Genomic DNA, 20267 nt, shown 5'->3' with positions numbered 1-20267 from the left:
TTACTAAGTTTGTATGCTCCATTTCATTGCGCACAACGTTTATAAACATGTGGCCTGCTTTTAGCTCACTGTGACATGGTGTTTAGGAACTCGAGCCCAGATTCAGTTGTGATAAAACTTTTTACTGGATTCTGTCTCGTGATTAAGTTTAAAAAGCACAGTTGTAACAAATACAAACCTGGGGCATGAAAATCCACTCACCGATGGCACACAGGCATTTTTCCTCATCAAAGCAGGGTGGGTGCCTAATCTGTTTCTTGTCTTTATGACTGCACACTTAACTTCCCAGTGTTGCCCAATGCAGTGCGTTTTCATTGCTGCTGGTCAGAACTAGAGCTGAGGGAGTAACTCACAAGAAACAGCCTATTTGAACTCAATTATATTTAGCAATAAGAAAAAGATTGAGCAGATCAAATCCTCAATTTTTTTTATTTGATTTATAATTTCAAACTGTTTATTTCATAGGCTTAACATCTGCATAACTCATTTTTTTAGAATATTTTAAGTTGTGCTTACTGGAATTGGAGTTTTCTCATGGTAATGGTAATTGTGCTCTTCCAACATGCATACTGATTCATTTAGAAATCTCCTGTGCACATTTATACTAGTAACTTGGGTTAATCAAATGTTTGAGGCCTGAACATAACTGAAAGAATTAAAAAATGTGACCAAACTCTTCTGGAAAATGTTCTGCATCATTCTCTCTGGTATCATGACTTCCTGAAATGGGGAGGTGTAGAGGACTGTGCAGCAGTCAGGAAACAAGATGGGGCAAAGTAGTAGATCTTGACCCCCTCCTTGAAAGGCAGGAAGGTGTAGAAGGTGGGGGAGCACCCCTACTTTCCAGCAGATGTTATATGTGATGCTGCACGCCTGACAATGAGTATCAGTCTCATCTGCTAAGGAGCTCCCTCCAGCATCCTTGTAGGAGTTGCAGCATCCGTCCCTTTCCCAGCATCCAGGATTTGGGGCTGGGCATGGCTTCCCACCAGTGTGATGATATTGGAGGGGAGGCAACTGGAAGATTATGCATCTTCTGCATTATCCTCTAGCTAGTCCATATCTTTCCCCTTGGGGGGGGGAAGGGAACCTGAAAATGAACTTGACTAGGAAGAACCTAGTTTATTTAATTGTCTGTGTTCAGAGAAATGTAGAAATTAAACAGCACAGATGGGGCAGCTTGTGCTCCAGTGGAATTACCAGTGGACGGGACAGGAAATCAGATCTACATTCTGTTCCTTATTGCACTTGATGAATGGACATGCAGCAAGTTACAACATCTGTATCTCAGGCATTTAAAGTTTATATAAAGAAGACCCGAATGTGCACTTATAAATCTTTCCTTAAGTATATATTTGTGAATGGTATAATGCTAGAAATAAAAATACCTGGTAACAAACCTTAGTGTTCATTTCTCTTCAAGGCTGGAGACCAACAGTTCAGAGCCTTGTTATTGCCAAACTATACACAACAAGCTGGCTTTTCTTTTAAAGAAGAGAAGGAGGTTTCTAAACAGAAGAAAATGGGAAGTGAGCGTAGATAAGTTTGTCTTGACAGTATATGTTTGAGATTCTTCATGCCAATGTGTGCTTTCTTTTTATTAGTTATAAAATACTCTTTTCTTGATATGAAAATAAACAGCACTAAGATGGGTGCTTTAAACTGTTTAACAAATTTTTATTTTTTTTAAATATCAATTACCAAGTGCAGGTGCTTGTTCTGTAAAGCAAATGAAAACATGCGAGTGGGAGGAAGATACCAGTGGTCATATCAACAAAAAATCAAGAGCTGGGAGGCAGCTAAGAATTAAGATTCACAATACTTGACCGACATTGGAAAAAATTTCCTTTCTTAAGTTGCAATCTGATCTGCAGTTAGAGGTTATGAAAGCAGGAGGGGCACCTCCTGAGATGCCCTTTAGTGGACTGATGCTGTATTGTACTATTGTGACATTACCAAGGGTACAACCTGGACAGATGTGTTCCCTCAAATCTCCAACCTGGTGTGCCTTTTACCCTGCTTCGCTGTAAGAGTAACCATTCCTGCTCACACACAGCCTCTAACATGTAAAACCAGTCCCAGTGTATATGAATGCTCTGGCCAGTCACTCATGAATTACATACAGCGTGACACCAGTAACTTCCCAGTCCCAGACCTTCCCCCAGAAATGTGCTTCTCGTACTGCCCAGTGCCCTCCTGGACAATACAAGTTCACAGAAAGTCTGTTACTTCATGGAAAATGTGTACAAATCCTGCTATCTCAAGTGGAGGTTCCCAATCACTTCAATCCAAACACACACTTGTTTAGATAAAAAAAGTTTATCAACTGCATAAAGATTTTAAGTGATTATAAGTAATGAGGCATAAAAGTCAGAATTGGTTATAAAGAAAGTAAAAGATAAAATGCAAACTAATACCTAACTTAGCAAGCTAAATGAATTCAAAGCAAAGGTTTTTCTCACCATATGCTTTTTGCAGTCTTTACTGGCTGAAAGTCTTCTAGCCAGGACCCATCCCTCATTTCAGTGTTCCTTCAGGTGGTGGTGCCATGAGCAGAGAGGAATGGGAGAGAGAGTAATTTGTGTTGTGTGTTCTTTATTCTTATACCTTTTTCAGTGTTGCCAACTCATGATTTTGTCTTGAGTCTCATGATAATTGCTTTCCTTAAAGCCCCAGCTCCTGGAGTCAAATGGTTGTGATGGTTTCAGCCTTCATTCTTAAAGAAAAAGTAAGTTTCTAGCCCTAGTGGCTGTGGAGAAAGCTTCAAAATGTGACCCCAGTGCACCCTAAAATCTCAAAAAGCTGAAGGGCAAATGAAAAGAACACTGGACTATTAATTTTACATAATCACATGACTTTAAAGTCAATCATGATTTTTGGTGAACCTTACTCATGATTTTTGAACATTTGGGGTTGGCAATACTGCTTTTTCTCTCCTTTGAAGATTGCCTCCATTTTGGATTCAGATAACAGCAAGTCAGTTTTGGACAGGAATCACCAGCTGTTTATTTGCCAGTTTGTAAATTTCTTGCTTACATCCTTCTTCTGTCAAAGAATGGCTGCTTAACTAGGTGATAGTCTACTTGACTTTGTTGACACCTGGATTTGGGGTTTGCCTTTTGTTTCTGAGGAACTGGTTTGTGCCTGCTTTTGTAAACTTTGAGTGTTACAGCAATGTTATACAGTAAAATCTTATAACTTTACATACAGTGTTGATGCACATATTTTACAGGACAATAATGTTCAGTGGATCAGGAGTTTTCAAATGATATCCCACAAAGCATACTTTGTACAAAATTTATTGTAGTCTTGTAAAAAGGGTGAATATGGGGTACAGTTTGTCTCAACTATTGCTGCAATCTCCCACACATAAACCTTCAAGTAATGTAATGTTCTAATATCTAGCTCCTTTCTTGATTTATAGCATAGGCTAACAAAGGTCAAATGCACCGAGAGAATTTCAGTTCTCTCTCTCTCTCTCTCTCTCCACAAGTCTGAAAGTTGGGTCTAAACAGCTAGTAAATTGTGCTGAGACGAATCTAAGGATGCAGTGCCATCCCAAAAGTTTCTTCGGGTAAGATCAGTATCTATATCTATATAATATGATCTTACGTGCTCACTTCTACATTTAGAATCATAGAAATGTAGGGCTGAAAGGGACATTGGGAAGTCATCAAGTTCAACCCCCTGTGCTGAGGCAGGGTGAAGAAAACCTAGACCGTCGCTGATAGATGTTGTCTAACCTGTTCTTAAAAACCTCCAGTGATGGGGATTCCACAATGGGGCTCCTGGTCCATGACTTGGTGTAGTAGGGGCTATGGTAAAACAGATAATAAATGAGACCTTGCTGATTTTGAGAAGAGCTCGTAGATATTTGGATGGAAGGTGCTACTCATTTATCAACTTCTTTCCAGGCTAATGGATGCCAATTTTTCCAATCTTTCATCATATGGACTATAAATCCTATGTCTCTAAGCATTGTCATAGAGTTTTTCAGTTTTCCCTACGTCTTAAGGTAGGGTGACCAACACTGGACACAGCATTGAGTGGCATCTATCCATTTTATAATACAGCTGAATGTCAGTGAGTTAAACGCCAGAATAACCTTTAACCTGCAGCGGATCCTGCTAGTGAGTCTACTCAATAACTTTTATTCACATTTGAGTTATTTTATAAGTGTCTTTTGGGAACCTTTATTCACTATAATTTTAATTTGTGGTCTGGTAGCACCTAAATACTCCAACCACATTTGAGACCCCATGGCACTAGCACTTGTGCACATGCAGAATAGAAAACATTCCCCTGCCTCATAGAGCTTACTATCTAAAAGATGAGAGATATAGGCAAGCAACACAAAAGCAATTTGCCCATAGTACAATTTCTTCTGTTTCTCCTTTGTATTACAATCCCTCTCCCTCACCAACCTCCCCCACATCCAACCATGCTAAATTAGCGCTGCTGCCATTGATGCAGCATCGATTTAGCGGTCTGCTGAAGCACCTTCTTGTCGAGATGGATTAATTATGTCAATAGGAAAATGTCTCCCCTCAACATAGCACAATGTAGACACCGCGTTAAGTTAATGTAAGTTATGTCATTCAGGGGGTGATTTTTACAACCCTGAGTGATGTAATTTACTCATGTCAACTTAAGTGGTAGTGTAGACAAGGCCAAAGTTTAATGTATTTTTATTAGAGCTGGTTGAAAACTGAATATTTCATTAACATTTTTCTCCCGTTTTTTGGGTCAAAATTTGAAATCTGAAAAATTTCAACCACCTTTATTTTTTTTAGTTGTCCGAGGGGCCATTTCTGGAGGGGGGGGGGAATGACTCCATGTGGGTCAGTTTCAACTTGCTGAGTTCTTCTGGAGCAAGTGGGGCAAAGATCTTCTAAACTTGAGGACAGGCATGTCAGCAACCCCCTCGAAGCTCTAGTTACTGAGGGTTATAGCACTCCTAACATCCAGGAGCCCGCTGTCTCAGCATGGTCCCCACCCCCACTATGGCAGCATGGTTTCAAAGAACCCTTGCCCAGGGCATGTCCCTAACTCACCCTCGGATGCCCAGAGGGGAGGTTTCAGTGGAGAGGGGAGGAAAAGTCATAAGAAGCATTCAGCATTTATTACAGCCATTCAAATCCTCATGTGGTTTAAGGGACAATACCTCGCTCTACGCCTACAGAGTCGAAATATAAAAAGCTTCTACAAAGCTGGGGGAAGAGGATAAGGATGCTGCTTTTTAGGCTCAAATCCCTCACCCCCATGGAGACCCCATGTCCCAGGGTGGTTGACTCTTTTAGGGGAGTCAGGGCCCGCTCTCGTCTCTTAAGGAGAAGGAGCCAGTCTCGGCCACTTGTAAGAAATTAACCACAGAGGTGGACGGATGGCAGCTAACTGACTAATGGACCTGCTCAAAGGCTACCAAAGCTCAGCTGGAAAGAGGGCTCCTGGACAGAGACGCTGGGCCCCGGACCGAGGGCTGTGGGACTCCTGACCCAGGCCGCGACCCTCCCGCTAGCACCCCTCTGCCTCAGAGCCTTCTCCCTCTAGGGCCCCCCTCTTTCTAGCGGAGCGCCGGTGGCCTTTTTGGGTGCAAGGGCTCCAAAGCCAAATTAGTGGCCAAACAGCCACCTGGGCAGCTGATTGCGCACGGGTGGGCTGCCCTGGGCTGCGCTTCTTTCTCGAGGCCCCTGCTCCCCTAAACAGGAGCCCGACACCCCCCCCCCCAGTTCCCTCACCCGCGGGGGCTTTGCCAGAGGCCAGGAGCGGCCTGGCTAGGGGATGGGTTGTGCCAGGCCCAGCAGAGGCTTCCCCAGCCCTGGCACTCGTCCCCCGCTGCGCTAAGCCGCGAGGGGCTCCTGGGCGCTGCTCGTAACGGGGGGGGGGGCGGCAGGCGGGCCCCGATTCTGCCGGGGAGCCCCCGCGCTGGGCCATGGCTGGTGACCGCGGGCCGGCCCCGGGCAGAGGGCGGCGCCGCGGGCAGGTGTGGGACGCTGGGCGTGCGCCCGGCGGGGCGGCTGCTGCGTGGGTGCGCGCCCGGGCTGCGGCGTCGGGGAGAGGCGCGCTCGGCTGCGGGCCGGGCCATGGCGACCGACAGTAAGTGCGAGCCCCGGGGCCGGCTCTGGGGGGGGCCCCCCCCTTCCCCTCCGCCGGGGTGGCTGGTGGGGGTCCGCCCAGCCCGCCCTAGTGCGAGCTGCTCTGGACACCCCCCCCCCCGACCCGCGCTCCAACACCGGCCTCCCCCGGCCCCGAGCCCTGCCACCCCCACTCCTCTGCCCAGCCCCCGCTGCCGCCCTCCCCTTTCCCCGCAGCTGCCTGCAGCCCCCTTAGCCTGGCTGCCCAGGTGCAACCCTCCCTCCCCTCAGCCTTCCCACGGCCCTACCTGCCCCAGCTCCCCCTTGACTTCTACACCCTTCTGAGCAACGGGGAGCTCTTCTGGGGGGACAATCGACTGCCCCTGCCCCTTCCTCCGGTTCTCCTCCACCTGCTGCCAGGCATGAAAGCTGCCTGGGCTTTATAGGCAGGGCTCGGGGAAGCCCTGCTAAAAAAGGCCGGATTTTCCCATGGGCAGTGGATGCCCCACCGGAGCAGAGAGAAATGCCACCTGTTAGGAGAAGGGTGTCCAGCGATAGCGATGTTGGCTGTTAAAGGCCGGGCCTGACCCTGAACTTTTGCCTTTCGGGCCCATCCTGCTGCTAGAAAGAGGAAAATCAGGCTGGCCCAGTTCGGCTATCTCAGTCTGCCAGCTATTCCAGTGGCACCGTTTTACATGCAATGCAAACGTTTAGTAAGAGAACCAGGAGGAGTGGGGTTTTTTTATGGACATGATTTTATATTTCATTTTATTTGAGAGAATAAGATTTAGGCCTATAGGCATCGATTGACTTCTACGTTCACGGGGGCTGCTCTGGTCAGGCCAGTGGGGCTGTGTATTGGGGGGCAAATTCCATGCCTGCCTAAAGCTTGCGGTTTGGGGGGGCAGTGCCCCACAGACCCTTCAAACTACACCTAGGCTTAGGCGCACCTGTTTAGTATATCCCCCCCAAAATGGGTTGCCTCACAGTCTAGCTCAGTGGTTCTCAACCTGTGGCCCAAGGACTGCTTGCGGCCCAGTTAGCACAGATCTGCAGCCCGTGTGACATCCTCAGGGCCATACACATAGTATTGGATGTGGCCCAGATAACGCGTTGTGGGCCACATATGTGATCCACAATGGTAAATAGGTTGAGAACCACTGGAACTCCTGAGAGATAGGACGACTACTTACTATTTGTGCATATAACTCCAAGCGTGATGGGACCCTGATCTTGGCAGCAGCCTCTAGACACTACCATTACTAATAACGGTCAGCTTCCGTTTTGGCTCATCTGTTACAGTTGTTGCATAGTGACAAGAACTGTCTAGGGTTAACTTTTGGCTGCAATAGTTTTATATGCACATATGTGACATCCACCTCTGTTAACTGGTATAAGCCACGCTAGTGTTTGGCCACCATCTTCTGCAACATGCCACTTTTGGTTCACCAGAATTAGTACCTGGTTCAGGGCAGTACTTTTAGCTTTTAGAATCACCATCCCAATCTTTGTCTTCATATTTTATGGAGAAACATAGACATTAATACTTGTTTAAGGTTGCTTAATTGATCCATTGCATGTGGCCTGATTGAAGAATTATTTTTGAAAAATAGTACGGAGTTCTTTAAATGAAGGTATGTATCAAGTTATAAATGATCAAGAACAAAAACCTGAGTTTGTTTTTTAAAAGCAGTTATTCAGGGAATCATAGTTTCCCTCTGCCTTTAGCTGTACAGTGATAGATAAATATGTCTGCTGTTCCTTGATTTCTTTCAAGAGCATCTCCCTAAGGAAAGGGTGTCTTGGGCAAGGCCCAGATGAAACGCAGGATGTTGTGCACTGCTTTTATTGAGGCCTTAGAAGAACTATAAAATGACTTGATTTGTTCAATTTTATATGACAACTTTGTCAAATGCTGGCTTTCCTCCTGTTATTTTTATAAGTTAGATGGGACCTGAAGGTAGTGTTGGTGCTGGATACATAATTAAAAATGGCCTTTATCGTATTTTAGAATATTTTACAAATATATGAAAATACAAAGGGCCAGCTTCTCGTCCCCAGAGTGGCTGCTTTGTGCTGCCCTGGCAGCACAAATGTGAGATGTATAGATATCAATATGCCTTGAATCTACTGTTAATAACTATAGAGCCTTCAGTCCCTTAAATCAAAAAAGCTATCCCTCTATTTTCCTCATCAAAAACACAAACAAGATCACAAGATGTACCTTTGTTTGCCTCTCACATCTTCCTCCAGGAACAGAAAACTGGATGTTTAAACAAAATCTTCAAGTTATTGTTTGTTATTTGGGCAAGAATGTCATAACATATATGAAGGCACATGTGTCTCTTCCCTTCTATCTAAAAAGAGCCTCCCACAGGCTGACAAACCAGGGTAACATCATCTTGGCCTGTGCAGAGTGACCCATTGTGTCCTGTAAGTTAATCAAGTTATAGAGATGGGTGGAGAACTTTAAATCAATTAAGAATAGCTGTGGAGTTACCTACAGAAAGACACAGGCTGTAGGGGTCAAGCTTGCTGTATCTTTCACCCCCCTATCCCAAGTTAATTTGTCTGCCTTATTAATCAAATATACGTCCCTATATATGTGGATGATCTGCTTTGTTTCTTCGATATAATGTCTCTTGTTCTGTTGTAATCCCTGAAGGATATGAAATAAAAGGTATTAGTTATAAATAAGGAATGTATGGACTATGTCCACTACATTTAGAGGAACTAAAGGCTTCTCTTGGGTTTTTTTCCTAAATGTTTGTTGCAGTCTGCAGGCGGTATGAATTATATGGCATCAGAAAGAAAAAGAATATTGAAAAATATCATCACCTAACCAATGTATAACTCTGCAGTATTAAAAGAAATTGCTTAAAAGTGATGAGTGTGTGTGTGGGGTGGGGCGAAGGGCGGGGGGAGAATTCCAATTAATGGTCTGGGTTAATAGAGAATTACTATCTTTGAAATGAATAAACTTAGGGCTGTCAATTAACCACAGTTAACTCACATTGTTAACTCAAAAAAATTAATCGCAATTAATCGCACTGTTAAACAATAGAATATCAATTGAAATTTATTAAATACTCTTGGATGTTTGTTCTACGTTTTCAAATATATTGATTTCTAATACAACACAGAATACAAAGTGTATAGTGCTCACTTTTATATTATTTTTGATTACAAATATTTGCACTGTAAAAATGATAAACAAAAGAAATAGTATTTTTCAATTCACCTCATACAAGTGCTGTAGAGCAATCTCTTTATCGTGGAAGTGTAACTTACAAATGGAGATTTTTTTTGTTCCATAACTGCACTCAAAAACAAAAAAATGTAAAACTTCAGAGCCTACGAGTTCACTCAGTCCTACTTCTTGTTCAGCCAATCGCTAAGACAAACAAGTTTGTTTACATTTACAGGAGATACTGCTGCTTGCGTCTTGTTTACAGTGTCACCTGAAAGTGAGAACAGATGTTCACATGGCATTTTTCTAGCGGGCGTTGCAAGGTATTTGTGTCAGATATGCTAAACATTTGTATTCCCCTTCATGCTTCGGTCACCATTCCAGAGGACATGCTTCCATGCTGATGATGCGCGTTAAAAAACTAAAATATTAATTAAATGTATGACTGAATTCCTTGGGGGAGAATTGTATGTCTCCTCTTCTGTTTTACTCTCATTCTGCCATATATTTCATGTTATAGCAGTCTCGGATGATGACCCAGCACATGTTCATTTTAAGAACACTTTCACAGCAGATTTGACGAAATGCAAAGAAAGTACCCATGTGAGATTTCTAAAGATAGCTACAGCACTCAACCCAAGGTTTAAGAATCTGAAAGCCTGTCCAAAATCTGAATGGGACGAGGCGTGGATCATGCTTTCAGAAGTCTTAAAAGAGCAACACTCAGAAGTGGAAACTTCAGAACCCGAACCATCAAAAAAGAAAATCAACCTTCTGCTGGTGGCATCTGACTCAGATGATTAAAATGAACATGTGTTGGTCCGCTCTGCTTTGGATCGTTATTGAGCAGAACCCAGTTATTGGCATGGACGCATGCCCTCTGAAATGGGGGTTGAAGCATAAAGGGACATATGAATCTTTAGCGCATCTGGCACACAAATACCTTGCAACGCCAGCTACAACAGTGCCATGCGAACTCCTGGTCTCACTTTCAGGTGACATTATAAACAAGAAGCAGGCAGCATTATCTCCTGAAAATTGTAATCAAACTTGTTTGTCTGAGCGATTGCCTGATGTAGGACTGAGTGGACTTGTAGGCTCTAAAGTTTTACATTGTTTTATTTTTTAATGCAGTTATTTTTTTGTACATAATACTACATTTATAAGTTCAACTTTCATGATAAAGAGATTGCACTATAGTACTTGTATGAGGTGAATTGAAAAATACTATTTTTGTTTTTACAGGGCAAATATTTGTAATCAAAAATAAATATAAAGTGAACACTGTACATTATGTATTCCGTGTTTTAATTGAAATCAGTGTATTTGAAAATGTAGAAAACATACAAAAATATTTAAATAAATGGTATTCTATTATTGTTTAACAGTGTGATTAATCGTGATTAATTTTTTTAAGTGCTTGACAGCCCTAAATAAAAAAAAAACACAAAGCCTGCGATGAAGAAAGGATTAAAGATATTTGTACACTGATGCCATCTTCTAGAAGTTGAAGAAAGCAACAGAGAACTTGAGAGAGCATGAATGTGAGAGCCTTTTTGGCAAGTTCCAATAGAAATAAGAGATTTGCCTCTTCCAACGATCCCTGAAAACAGGGTATAAAATTGAGGTCACTGTGTGGGACCTCAGAGTTTGCTGAACCCACCAAAGAAGCTGTTGAACTTGTAAAGTGCTGCTAGGCACTTGGGCCAGCCATGTGGCTAGCTCTCCCCTATCACAAGCTTGCAAGGACTGAGAAGTGGTGAGATTTCATTTCAGGGGTTGTATTTTTCTTGGTGGTCTTTAATAGCAGTAACTGAAAGTTTCCTTGTTGAGTCTGTACTCTTTCTAATGAAATCTCAAGGAACCATATTCTGTATTTTAACTAAGTGACGCTATGTGCATGTTCTTCCTTTGTAAATCCAAATAGATTGGCTTATGAGAGCCTCAAACAATAACTTTAAGCAGTTGCTTTTGGTGATATAAACTAGTTCCTCTCAAATCAAGCACAAGGAATAGCGGAGTATTCATAAGAGTGCCTTAAGACAAAGGCAGCGGCACAGACAGCTGCAGCGGCACAGGAGCTAGCAAACAGAGCTCTAAACAGGGGAGTTTGAGTGGGAGTTCTGTTGGAGGGGAAGGTAGTTGTACTTGGTTTTGTATTTTTAGTATTTGTATTTGTGTGTGTATAGGGGTTTTGTGCTGGGAGAGCAGCTGAGCCTGATTAGGGGGTGGGGCTTTGTGCTGAGAGAGCTGCTGAGCCCTGCCTAGGGGGTGGGGCTTCTGACTAGGGGCCCTATAAAGGTAGCCAGCCAGTCAGGCAACAGCAAAGATAGCTGCAGTGGCACAGGAGCTAACAAACAGAGCTCTAAACAGGGGAGTTTGAGTGGGAGTTCTGTTGGAGGGGAGTTTGGATTGTGGTGGTTGTTTGGGGTTTGCTTTTGCTGGGGGGTTGTGGTCTTTTTGGTGTGGCTTGTGTTTCCCAGATTAACAGGATTTAAGTGGGAAGGAGATGACAGATACAGAGGCAGCTGTGGGAGTGACTCCTGCAGTGAAAGACACATTGAGGATGACTGGATGTGGAAGCTGTGGTATGTACATGATCCTGGAGGGGGGAACCGGTTAGAGTTTTGTCTGCATGAAATGCCGTCTGATAGAGCTGATGGAGGAAAAGATCCGAGGTTTGGAGATGCAGGTGGAAAGTCTGGTTGAGTTTAGGAAGGGGTTTAAGCAGATGATGGAGCAAAGATATGAGGTATCTGAAGGGAAAAGCTCAGACTCACGGATGGAAGCAGGGCTGGGGAATTTTGAGGGGAGACTGGATGAGGAAAGTGGTCAGTGGAAACATGTGACTCAAAGAACCAGGCAGAGAAAAAGATGGGCTAGTGAAGGAGAAATAGAGCTTAGGAACAGGTTTGCAGAGTTGGAAAATGAAGAAGGGGCTCAGCAGGTAGTCGCTGAAGGTGGAAGGGTAAGGAAGAAGATAAGAGAGGCTAGCCCTATAGAAAAAGGGGAAGAGTCAAGGGAGACTACACCAAATATGAGCCCCAGGAGGATACAGGATGGGTTGAAGAAGATTGTAAGGGAAAATAGGAATGGAAAGAACTTGCAGCCAGAGAGAACAGGGGAGACACTGGAGAATAGCACTGTCACCAGGAAAAGGCAGGTCTATGTGATCGGGGACTCTTTATTGAGAAGAATAGACAGGCCCGTAACTAGAGCTGATCCTGAGAATAGAAGGGTGTGCTGTCTTCCGGGTGCTAAGATACGGGATGTAGACCTGAGGTTGAAAAGGATCCTAAAGGGAGCGGGAAAGAATCCGCTAATTATCCTTCATGTGGGAACAAATGATACGGCTAGATTCTCGCTGGAAAGTATTAAGGGAGACTATGCTAGGCTGGGGAAGACGCTTAAGGAAATTGAGGCTCAGGTGATCTTTAGCGGGATCCTTCCTGTTCCTAGAGAAGGGCAACAAAGGTGTGACAAGATTATGACTGTCAACAGATGGCTTAGGCAGTGGTGCTATAAGGAGGGCTTTGGGATGTATGACCACTGGGAGGCATTCATGGACAGAGGTCAGTTCTCTCGGGATGGACTTCATCTGAGTAGGGAAGAAAATAGACTTCTAGGATCGAGGCTGGCACAACTGATAAAGAGAGCTTTAAACTAGGAATTGGGGGGAGATGGATGGGAGATGTCCAGAAAATCTCCACACCAGATTTTAGCATTGAGAGGGAAGAAGATGAAGTAAGAATGGATACAGCCGTGGGTAGGAGAATGTATATAAGGAGTGAGGGTGGTGTGGATACTAGTCTAATAGGTTATACTGGATGTAGAATGACTGTGCCTAATAGGGTACAAAATGTGAGCGAGGCCAAACAGCAAAAATTAAGATGTTTGTACACCAATGCGAGGAGTCTAGGTAACAAAATGGAGGAACTAGAGCTACTGGTGCAGGAAGTGAAACCAGATATTATAGGGATAACAGAAACATGGTGGAATAGTAGTCATGACTGGACTACAGGTATTGAAGGGTATGTGCTGTTTAGGAAAGACAGAAACAAAGGTAAAGGGGGTGGAGTAGCATTGTATATCAATGATGAGGTAGAATGTAAAGAAATAAGAAGCGATGCAATGGATAAGACAGTCTGTCTGGGCAAAAATTACATTGGGGAAGAAAACTAGTAAAGCCTCTCCTACGATAGTGCTTGGGGTGTGCTATAGACTTCCGGGATCTAATTTGGATATGGATAGAGCCCTTTTTAATGTCTTTAATAAAGTAAATACTAATGGAAACTGCATGATCATGGGAGACTTTAACTTCCCAGATATAGACTGGAGGACCAGTGCTAGTAATAATAATAGGGCTCAGATTTTCCTAGATGCGATAGCTGATGGATTCCTTCATCAAGTAGTTGCTGAACCGACTAGAGGGGATGCCATTTTAGATTTAATTTTGGTGAGTAGCGAGGACCTCATAGAAGAAATGGTTGTAGGGGACAATCTTGGCTCAAGTGATCATGAGCTAATTCAGTTCAAACTAAATGGAAGGATTAACAAAAATAAATCTGCAACTAGCGTTTTTGATTTCAAAAGGGCTGACTTTCCAAAATTAAGGCAATTAGTTAGGGAAGTGGATTGGACTGAAGAACTTATGGATCTAAAGGTAGAGGAGGCCTGGGATTACTTTAAATCAAAACTGCAGAAGCTATCGGAAGCCTGTATCCCAAGAAAGGGGAAAAAATTCATAGGAAGGAGTTGGAAGGGACCTCAGGAGGTCATCTAGTCCGACCCGCTGCTCAAAGCAGGGCCAACTCCCAATTAGTTGTAGACCAAGCTGGATGAGCAAGCATCTTAGAGAGGTGATTAAGAAGAAGCAGAAAGCATACAGGGAGTGGAAGATGGGAGGGATCAGCAAGGAAAGCTACCTAATTGAGGTCAGAACATGTAGGGATCAAGTGAGAGAGGCTAAAAGTCGAGTAGAGTTGGACCTTGCAAAGGGAATTAAAACCAATAGTAAAAGGTTCTATAGCCATATAAATAAGAAGAAAACTAAAAAGGAAGAAGTGGGGCCGCTTAACACTGAGGGTGGAGTGGAGGTTAAAGATAATCTAGGCATGGCCCAATATCTAAACAAATACTTTGCCTCAGTCTTTAATAAGGCTAAAGAGGATCTTGGGGATAATGGTAGCATGACAAATGGGAAGGAGGATATAGAGGTAGATATTACCACATCAGAGGTAGAAGCGAAACTGAAACAGCTTAATGGGACTAAATCAGGGGGCCCAGATAATCTTCATCCAAGAATATTAAAGGAATTGGCACCTGAAATTGCAAGCCCATTAGCAAGTATTTTTAATGTATCTGTAAACTCAGGAATAGTACCGAATGATTGGAGAATTGCTAATATAGTTCCTATTTTTAAGAAAGGAAAAAAAAGTGATCCGGGTAACTACAGGCCAGTTAGTTTGACATCTGTAGTATGCAAGGTCCTGGAAAAAATTTTGAAGGAGAAATTAGTTAAGGACATTGAAGTCAATGGTAAATGGGACAAAATACAACATGGTTTTACAAAAGGTAGATCGTGCCAAACCAACCTAATGTCCTTTTTTGAAAAAGTAACAGATTTTTTAGATAAAGGAAATGCAGTGGATGTAATTTACCTAGATTTCAGTAAGGCATTTGATACCGTGCCACATGGGGAATTATTAGTTAAATTGGAGAAGATGGGGATCAATATGAACATCAAAAGGTGGATAAGGAATTGGTTAAAGGGGAGACTGCAACGGGTCCTACTGAAAGGCGAACTGTCAGGTTGGAGGGAGGTTACCAGTGGAGTTCCTCAGGGATCGGTTTTGGGACCAATCTTATTTAATCTTTTTATTACTGACCTTGGCCAAAAAAGTGGGAGTGTGCTAATAAAGTTTGCAGATGATACAAAGCTGGGAGGTATTGCCAATTCGGAGAAGGATCGGGATATTATACAGGAGGATCTGGATGACCTTGTAAACTGGAGTAATAGTAATAGGATGAAATTTAATAGTGAGAAGTATAAGGTTATGCATTTAGGGATTAATAACAAGAATTTTAGCTATAAGTTGGGGACGCATCAATTAGAAGTAACGGAAGAGGAGAAGGACCTTGGAGTGTTGGTTGATCATAGGATGACTATGAGCTGCCAATGTGATATGGCTGTGAAAAAAGCTAATGCGGTTTTGGGATGCATCAGGAGAGGCATTTCCAGTAGGGATAAGGAGGTTTTAGTACCATTATACAAGGCACTGGTGAGACCTCACCTAGAATACTGTGTGCAGTTCTGGTCTCCCATGTTTAAAAAGGATGAATTCAAACTGGAGCAGGTACAGAGAAGGGCTACTAGGACGATCCGAGGAATGGAAAACTTGTCTTATGAAAGGAGACTCAAGGAGCTTGGCTTGTTTAGCCTAACTAAAAGAAGGTTGAGGGGAGATATGATTGCTCTCTATAAATATATCAGAGGGATAAATACAGGAGAGGGAGAGGAATTATTTAAGCTCAGTACCAATGTGGACACAAGAACAAATGGGTATAAACTGGCCACCGGGAAGTTTAGACTTGAAATCAGACGAAGGTTTTTAACCGTCAGAGGAGTGAAGTTTTGGAATAGCCTTCCAAGGGAAGCAGTGGGGGAAAAGATCTATCTGGTTTTAAGATTCTACTCGATAAGTTTATGGAGGAGATGGTATGATGGGATAATGGGATTTTGGTAAATAATTGATCTTTAAATATTCAGGGTAAATAGGCCAAATCCCCTGAGATGGGATATTAGATGGATGGGATCTGAGTTACTAATAGAAAATTCTTTCCTGGGTATCTGGCTGCTGAATCTTGCCCATATGCTCAGGGTTTAGCTGATTGCCATATTTGGGGTCGGGAAGGAATTTTCCTCCAGGGCAGATTGGAGAGGCCCTGGAGGTTTTTCGCCTTCCTCTGTAGCATGGGGCATGGTTTACTTGAGGGAGGCTTCTCTGCTCCTTGAAGTCTTTGAACCATGATTTAAGGACTTCAATAGCTCAGACATAGGTGAGGTTTTTCATAGGAGTGGGTGGGTGAGATTCTGTGGCCTGCGCTGTGCAGGAGGTCGGACTAGATGATCAGAATGGTCTCTTCTGACCTTAGTATCTATGAATCTAAAGTGCCTTCTAACTTTTGAGATAATTATTTGAACATAAGAATTGCTATACTGGGTCAGACCAAAGGTCCATCCTGTCCAGTATCCAGTCTGTCGACAGTGGCCAATGTCAGGTGCCCCAGAGGGAGTGAACTTGACAGGTAATGATCAAATGATCTCTCTCCTGCCATCCATCTCCACCCTCTGACAAACAGAGGCTAGGGACACCACTCCTTACCCATCCTGGCTAATAGCCATTAACCTCCATGAATTTATTTAGTTCTCTTTTAAACCCTGTTATAGTCCTAGTCTTCACAACCTCCTCAGGCAAGGAGTTCCACAGATTGACTGTGCGCTGAGTGAAGAAGAACTTCCTTTTGTTTGTTTTAAGCCTGCTGCCCATTAATTTCATTTGGTGGCCCCTGGTTTTTATATTATGGGAACAAGTAAATAACTTTTCCTTATTCACTTTCTCAACACCGCTCATGATTTTATATACCTCTATCGTATCCCCCCTTAGTCTCCTCTTTTCCAAGCTGAAAAGTCCTAGTCTCTTTAATCTCTCCTCATATGGGACCCATTCCAAATCCCTAATCATTTTACAAAAAGAAAAGGAGTACTTGTGGCATCTTAGAGACTCACAAAGTTATTTGAGCATAAGCTTTCGTGAGCTGTAGCTCAAATAAGCTTATGCTCAAATAAATTTGTTAGCCTCTAAGGTGCCACGAGTATTCCTTTTCTTTTTGCGAATACAGACTAGCATGGCTGCTACTCTGAAACTAATCATTTTAGTTACCCTTCTGTGAACCTTTTCTAATGCCAGTATATTTTTTTTTAGATGAGGAGACCACAACTGTATGCAGTCTTCAAGATGTGGGCGTACCATGGATTTATATAAGGGCAATAAGATGTTCTCCGTCTTACTCTCTATCCTTTTTTTAATGATTCCTAACATCCCGTTTGCTTTTTTGACTGCGTGGACGTCTTCAGAGAACTATCCACGATGACTCTAAGATCTCTTTCCTGATTAGTTGTAGCTAAATTAGCCCCCATCATATTGTATTTATAGTTGGGGTTATTTTTTCCAGTATGCATTACTTTACATTTATCCACATTATATTTCATTTGCCATTTTGTTGCCCAATCACTTAGTTTTGTGAGATCTTTTTGAATTTCTTCACAGTCTGCTTTGGTCTTAACTATCTTGAGCAGTTTAGTATCGACTGCAAACTTTGCCACCTCACTGTTTACCCCTTTCTCCAGATCATTTATGAATAAGTTGAATAGGATTGATCTAGGACTGACCCTGGGGGAACACCACTAGTTACCCCTCTCCATTCTGAAAATTTACCATTTATTTCTACCCTTTGTTCCCTGTCTTTTAACCGGTTCTCAATTCATGAAAGGATCTTTCCTCTTATCCCATGACAACTTAATTTACGTAAGAGCCTTTGGTGAGGGACCTTGTCAAAGGCTTTCTGGAAATCTAAGTACACTATGTCCACTGGATCCTCCTTGTCCACATGTTTGTTGACCCCTTCAAAGAACTCTAATAGATTAGTAAGATATGATCTCCCTTTACAGAAACCATGTTGACTTTTGCCCAACAATTTACATTCTTCTATGTGTCTGACAATTTTATTCTTTACTGTTGTTTCAACTAATGTGCCTGGTACTTACGTTAGATTTACCAGTCTGTAATTGCCGGGATCACCTCTAGAGCCCTTTTTAAATATTGGCGTTACATTAGCTATCTTCCAGTCACTGGGTACAGAAGCTGCTTTAAAGGACAGGTTACAAATCATAGTTAATATTTCCGCAATTTCACATTTGAGTTCTTTCAGAACTCTTGGGTGAATGCCATCTGGTCCCGGTGACTTGTTACTGTTAAGTTTCTCAATTAATTCCAAAACCTTCTCTAATGACACTTCAATCTGAGACAATTCCTCAGATTTGTCACCTACAAAGGACGGCTCAGGTTTGGGAATCTCCCTAACATCCTCAGCCATGAAGACTAAAGCAAAGAATTAATTTAGTTTCCCTTTAAGGACTTCATGGTCTTTAAGTGCTCCTTTTCTGTCTCGATAGTTTAGCAGGCTTCCTGGTGGTTGTTTAGCAGGCTTCCTGCTTCTGATGTACTTAAAAAAACATTTTGTTTTTACCTTTTACCTTAGCTGTTCTTCAAACTCCTTTTTGGCTTTTCTTATTACATTTTTACACTTAATTTGGCAGTGTTTATGCTCCTTTCTATTTACCTCACTAGGATTTGACTTCCACTTTTTAAAAGATGCCTTTTTGTCTCTCACTGCTTCTTTTACTTAGTTGTTAAGCCACAGTGGCTCTTTTTTAGTTCTTTTACTGTGTTTTTTAATTTGGGGTATACATTTAAGTTGGGCATGTATTATGGTGTCTTTGAAAAGTGTCTATGCAGCTTGCAGGGATTTCACTCTAGTCACTGTACTTTTTAATTTCTGTTTAACTAACCTCATTTTTGCATAGTTCCCCTTTCTGAAATTAAATGCCACAGTGTTGGGCTGCTGAGGAGGTGTTCTTCCCACCACAGGAATGTTAAATGTTATTATATTATGGTCACTATTTCCAAGCGGTCCTATTATAGTTACCTCTTGGACCAGATTCTGCTCTCCACTCAGGACTAAATCGAGAATTGCCTCTCCCCTTGTGGGTTCCTGTACTAGCTGCTCCAAGAAGTGTGATAAGCATATCAGAAATAGTGAAGAATTGATAACTGATGATTACAAAAAAATGTAGTAAAAAGTCCTGGTGATTAGTGTTTTATGGTACAGCTGCTGGGCCCTGACACTGACCTATGACAATTGCTTGCAGGACTGCACATGTGTTTTGTGTTCAAAACATTGCTGGAATGTTTGGTATATCTAAACATGACTTGCAAAACTGTTGATTATATTCCTGTGTGGTTGTTGGTGAATCAACAAACTTGTTTGGTTAAAAATAGCTGTGTCCTGATCTGAAACACTATTGAAGATAAACGTTGATCTGAGAAGAATCTAACATGATTTGTAAGCTAATGCTCTGGACTATGCAAAAGTGGCTATCCATCTTAAATTCCATTTCAATGTTAGCTATGATATTTATCCAATTGGCGAGCTGGATTTCAGCTTTAAAATCTAACTGGCACGTTGGGAGTAGATTTTTATGAATTTACCAGCCATGTTGTCAGAGCAGTTGCAAAGCTGGCTGAACTGACCATCTGAGGATTCCCCCTGAGTGGGGAAAGTTGTGGACGGAGTAAAGCCCCCATAGTGGCCTCTAGGGCTGCAGCCTCTCATAGGGGGCCATTCCTGGCAGAAAGGGGGCATGACTAGAACATCTGTATTTGTTGGTGAATCCTGATGTCCAGCAGCAGCCAGGCATATGTTAGAGGAGCCCTGAGGCTGCTCTGATTTATATTTGTGATCCACCAATTGTCCTTTTTGTCTCAAGGATTGGGAGTGAGGGGAATAAAGAGGGGAGTGTATGACAATCTTGGCCCCACGTGAGGCTGCACCATTGGGCAGGGCCAGTGAGTACCAAAAAACCTGAATAATTTTAATGCGTATCTAATATTAGGGGTCTATTCCTCATAGTATTAGATCCATCATGAGACTCTTATCAAATGAAAGCTGTTCCAAGAGGGAATAAACTGTAAAGAAAAGAGAAAGGAGAATTGCTACAAGAACACCAGTCTGTTAAAGTAGTCACTTCAAGTACTAGAGAATGTTGGATGTTTCTGTATTGAAGATGAATTCCAGATCTTCTTAAAGTTTTTTAAATTGACATTTTAGTATTTTTTTGGTTTCTTTACATGGGGTTGATTGTGACTATTAATAGTTTTTTA

General features: G+C 42.5%; 1 protein-coding gene across 4 annotated transcripts in view; it reads left to right on the top strand.

Annotated features, from left to right (window-relative positions):
* Positions 1-5818: 5818 nt before the first annotated feature.
* SYT16 (synaptotagmin 16) overlaps positions 5819-20267 on the top strand; it is a 145249-nt gene continuing 130800 nt past the window's right edge. For 3 of the 4 annotated variants that reach the window (XM_038407553.2, XM_038407551.2, XM_038407549.2), the window contains exon 1: positions 5819-6096. In XM_038407553.2, coding sequence (XP_038263481.1) covers positions 6084-6096 — 13 coding nt within the window. In that variant the 5' untranslated portion in view covers positions 5819-6083. The remainder of the gene's footprint in view (positions 6097-20267) is intronic. The other variant, XM_038407547.2, reaches the window with a different exon arrangement.

The sequence above is a fragment of the Dermochelys coriacea genome, chromosome 6 (genome assembly GCF_009764565.3).
Source record: "Dermochelys coriacea isolate rDerCor1 chromosome 6, rDerCor1.pri.v4, whole genome shotgun sequence".
Taxonomy (NCBI): domain Eukaryota; kingdom Metazoa; phylum Chordata; order Testudines; family Dermochelyidae; genus Dermochelys; species Dermochelys coriacea.
The sequence above is the reverse complement of the archived record's forward strand: the minus strand, read 5'-3'. Positions and strand labels throughout refer to the sequence as shown.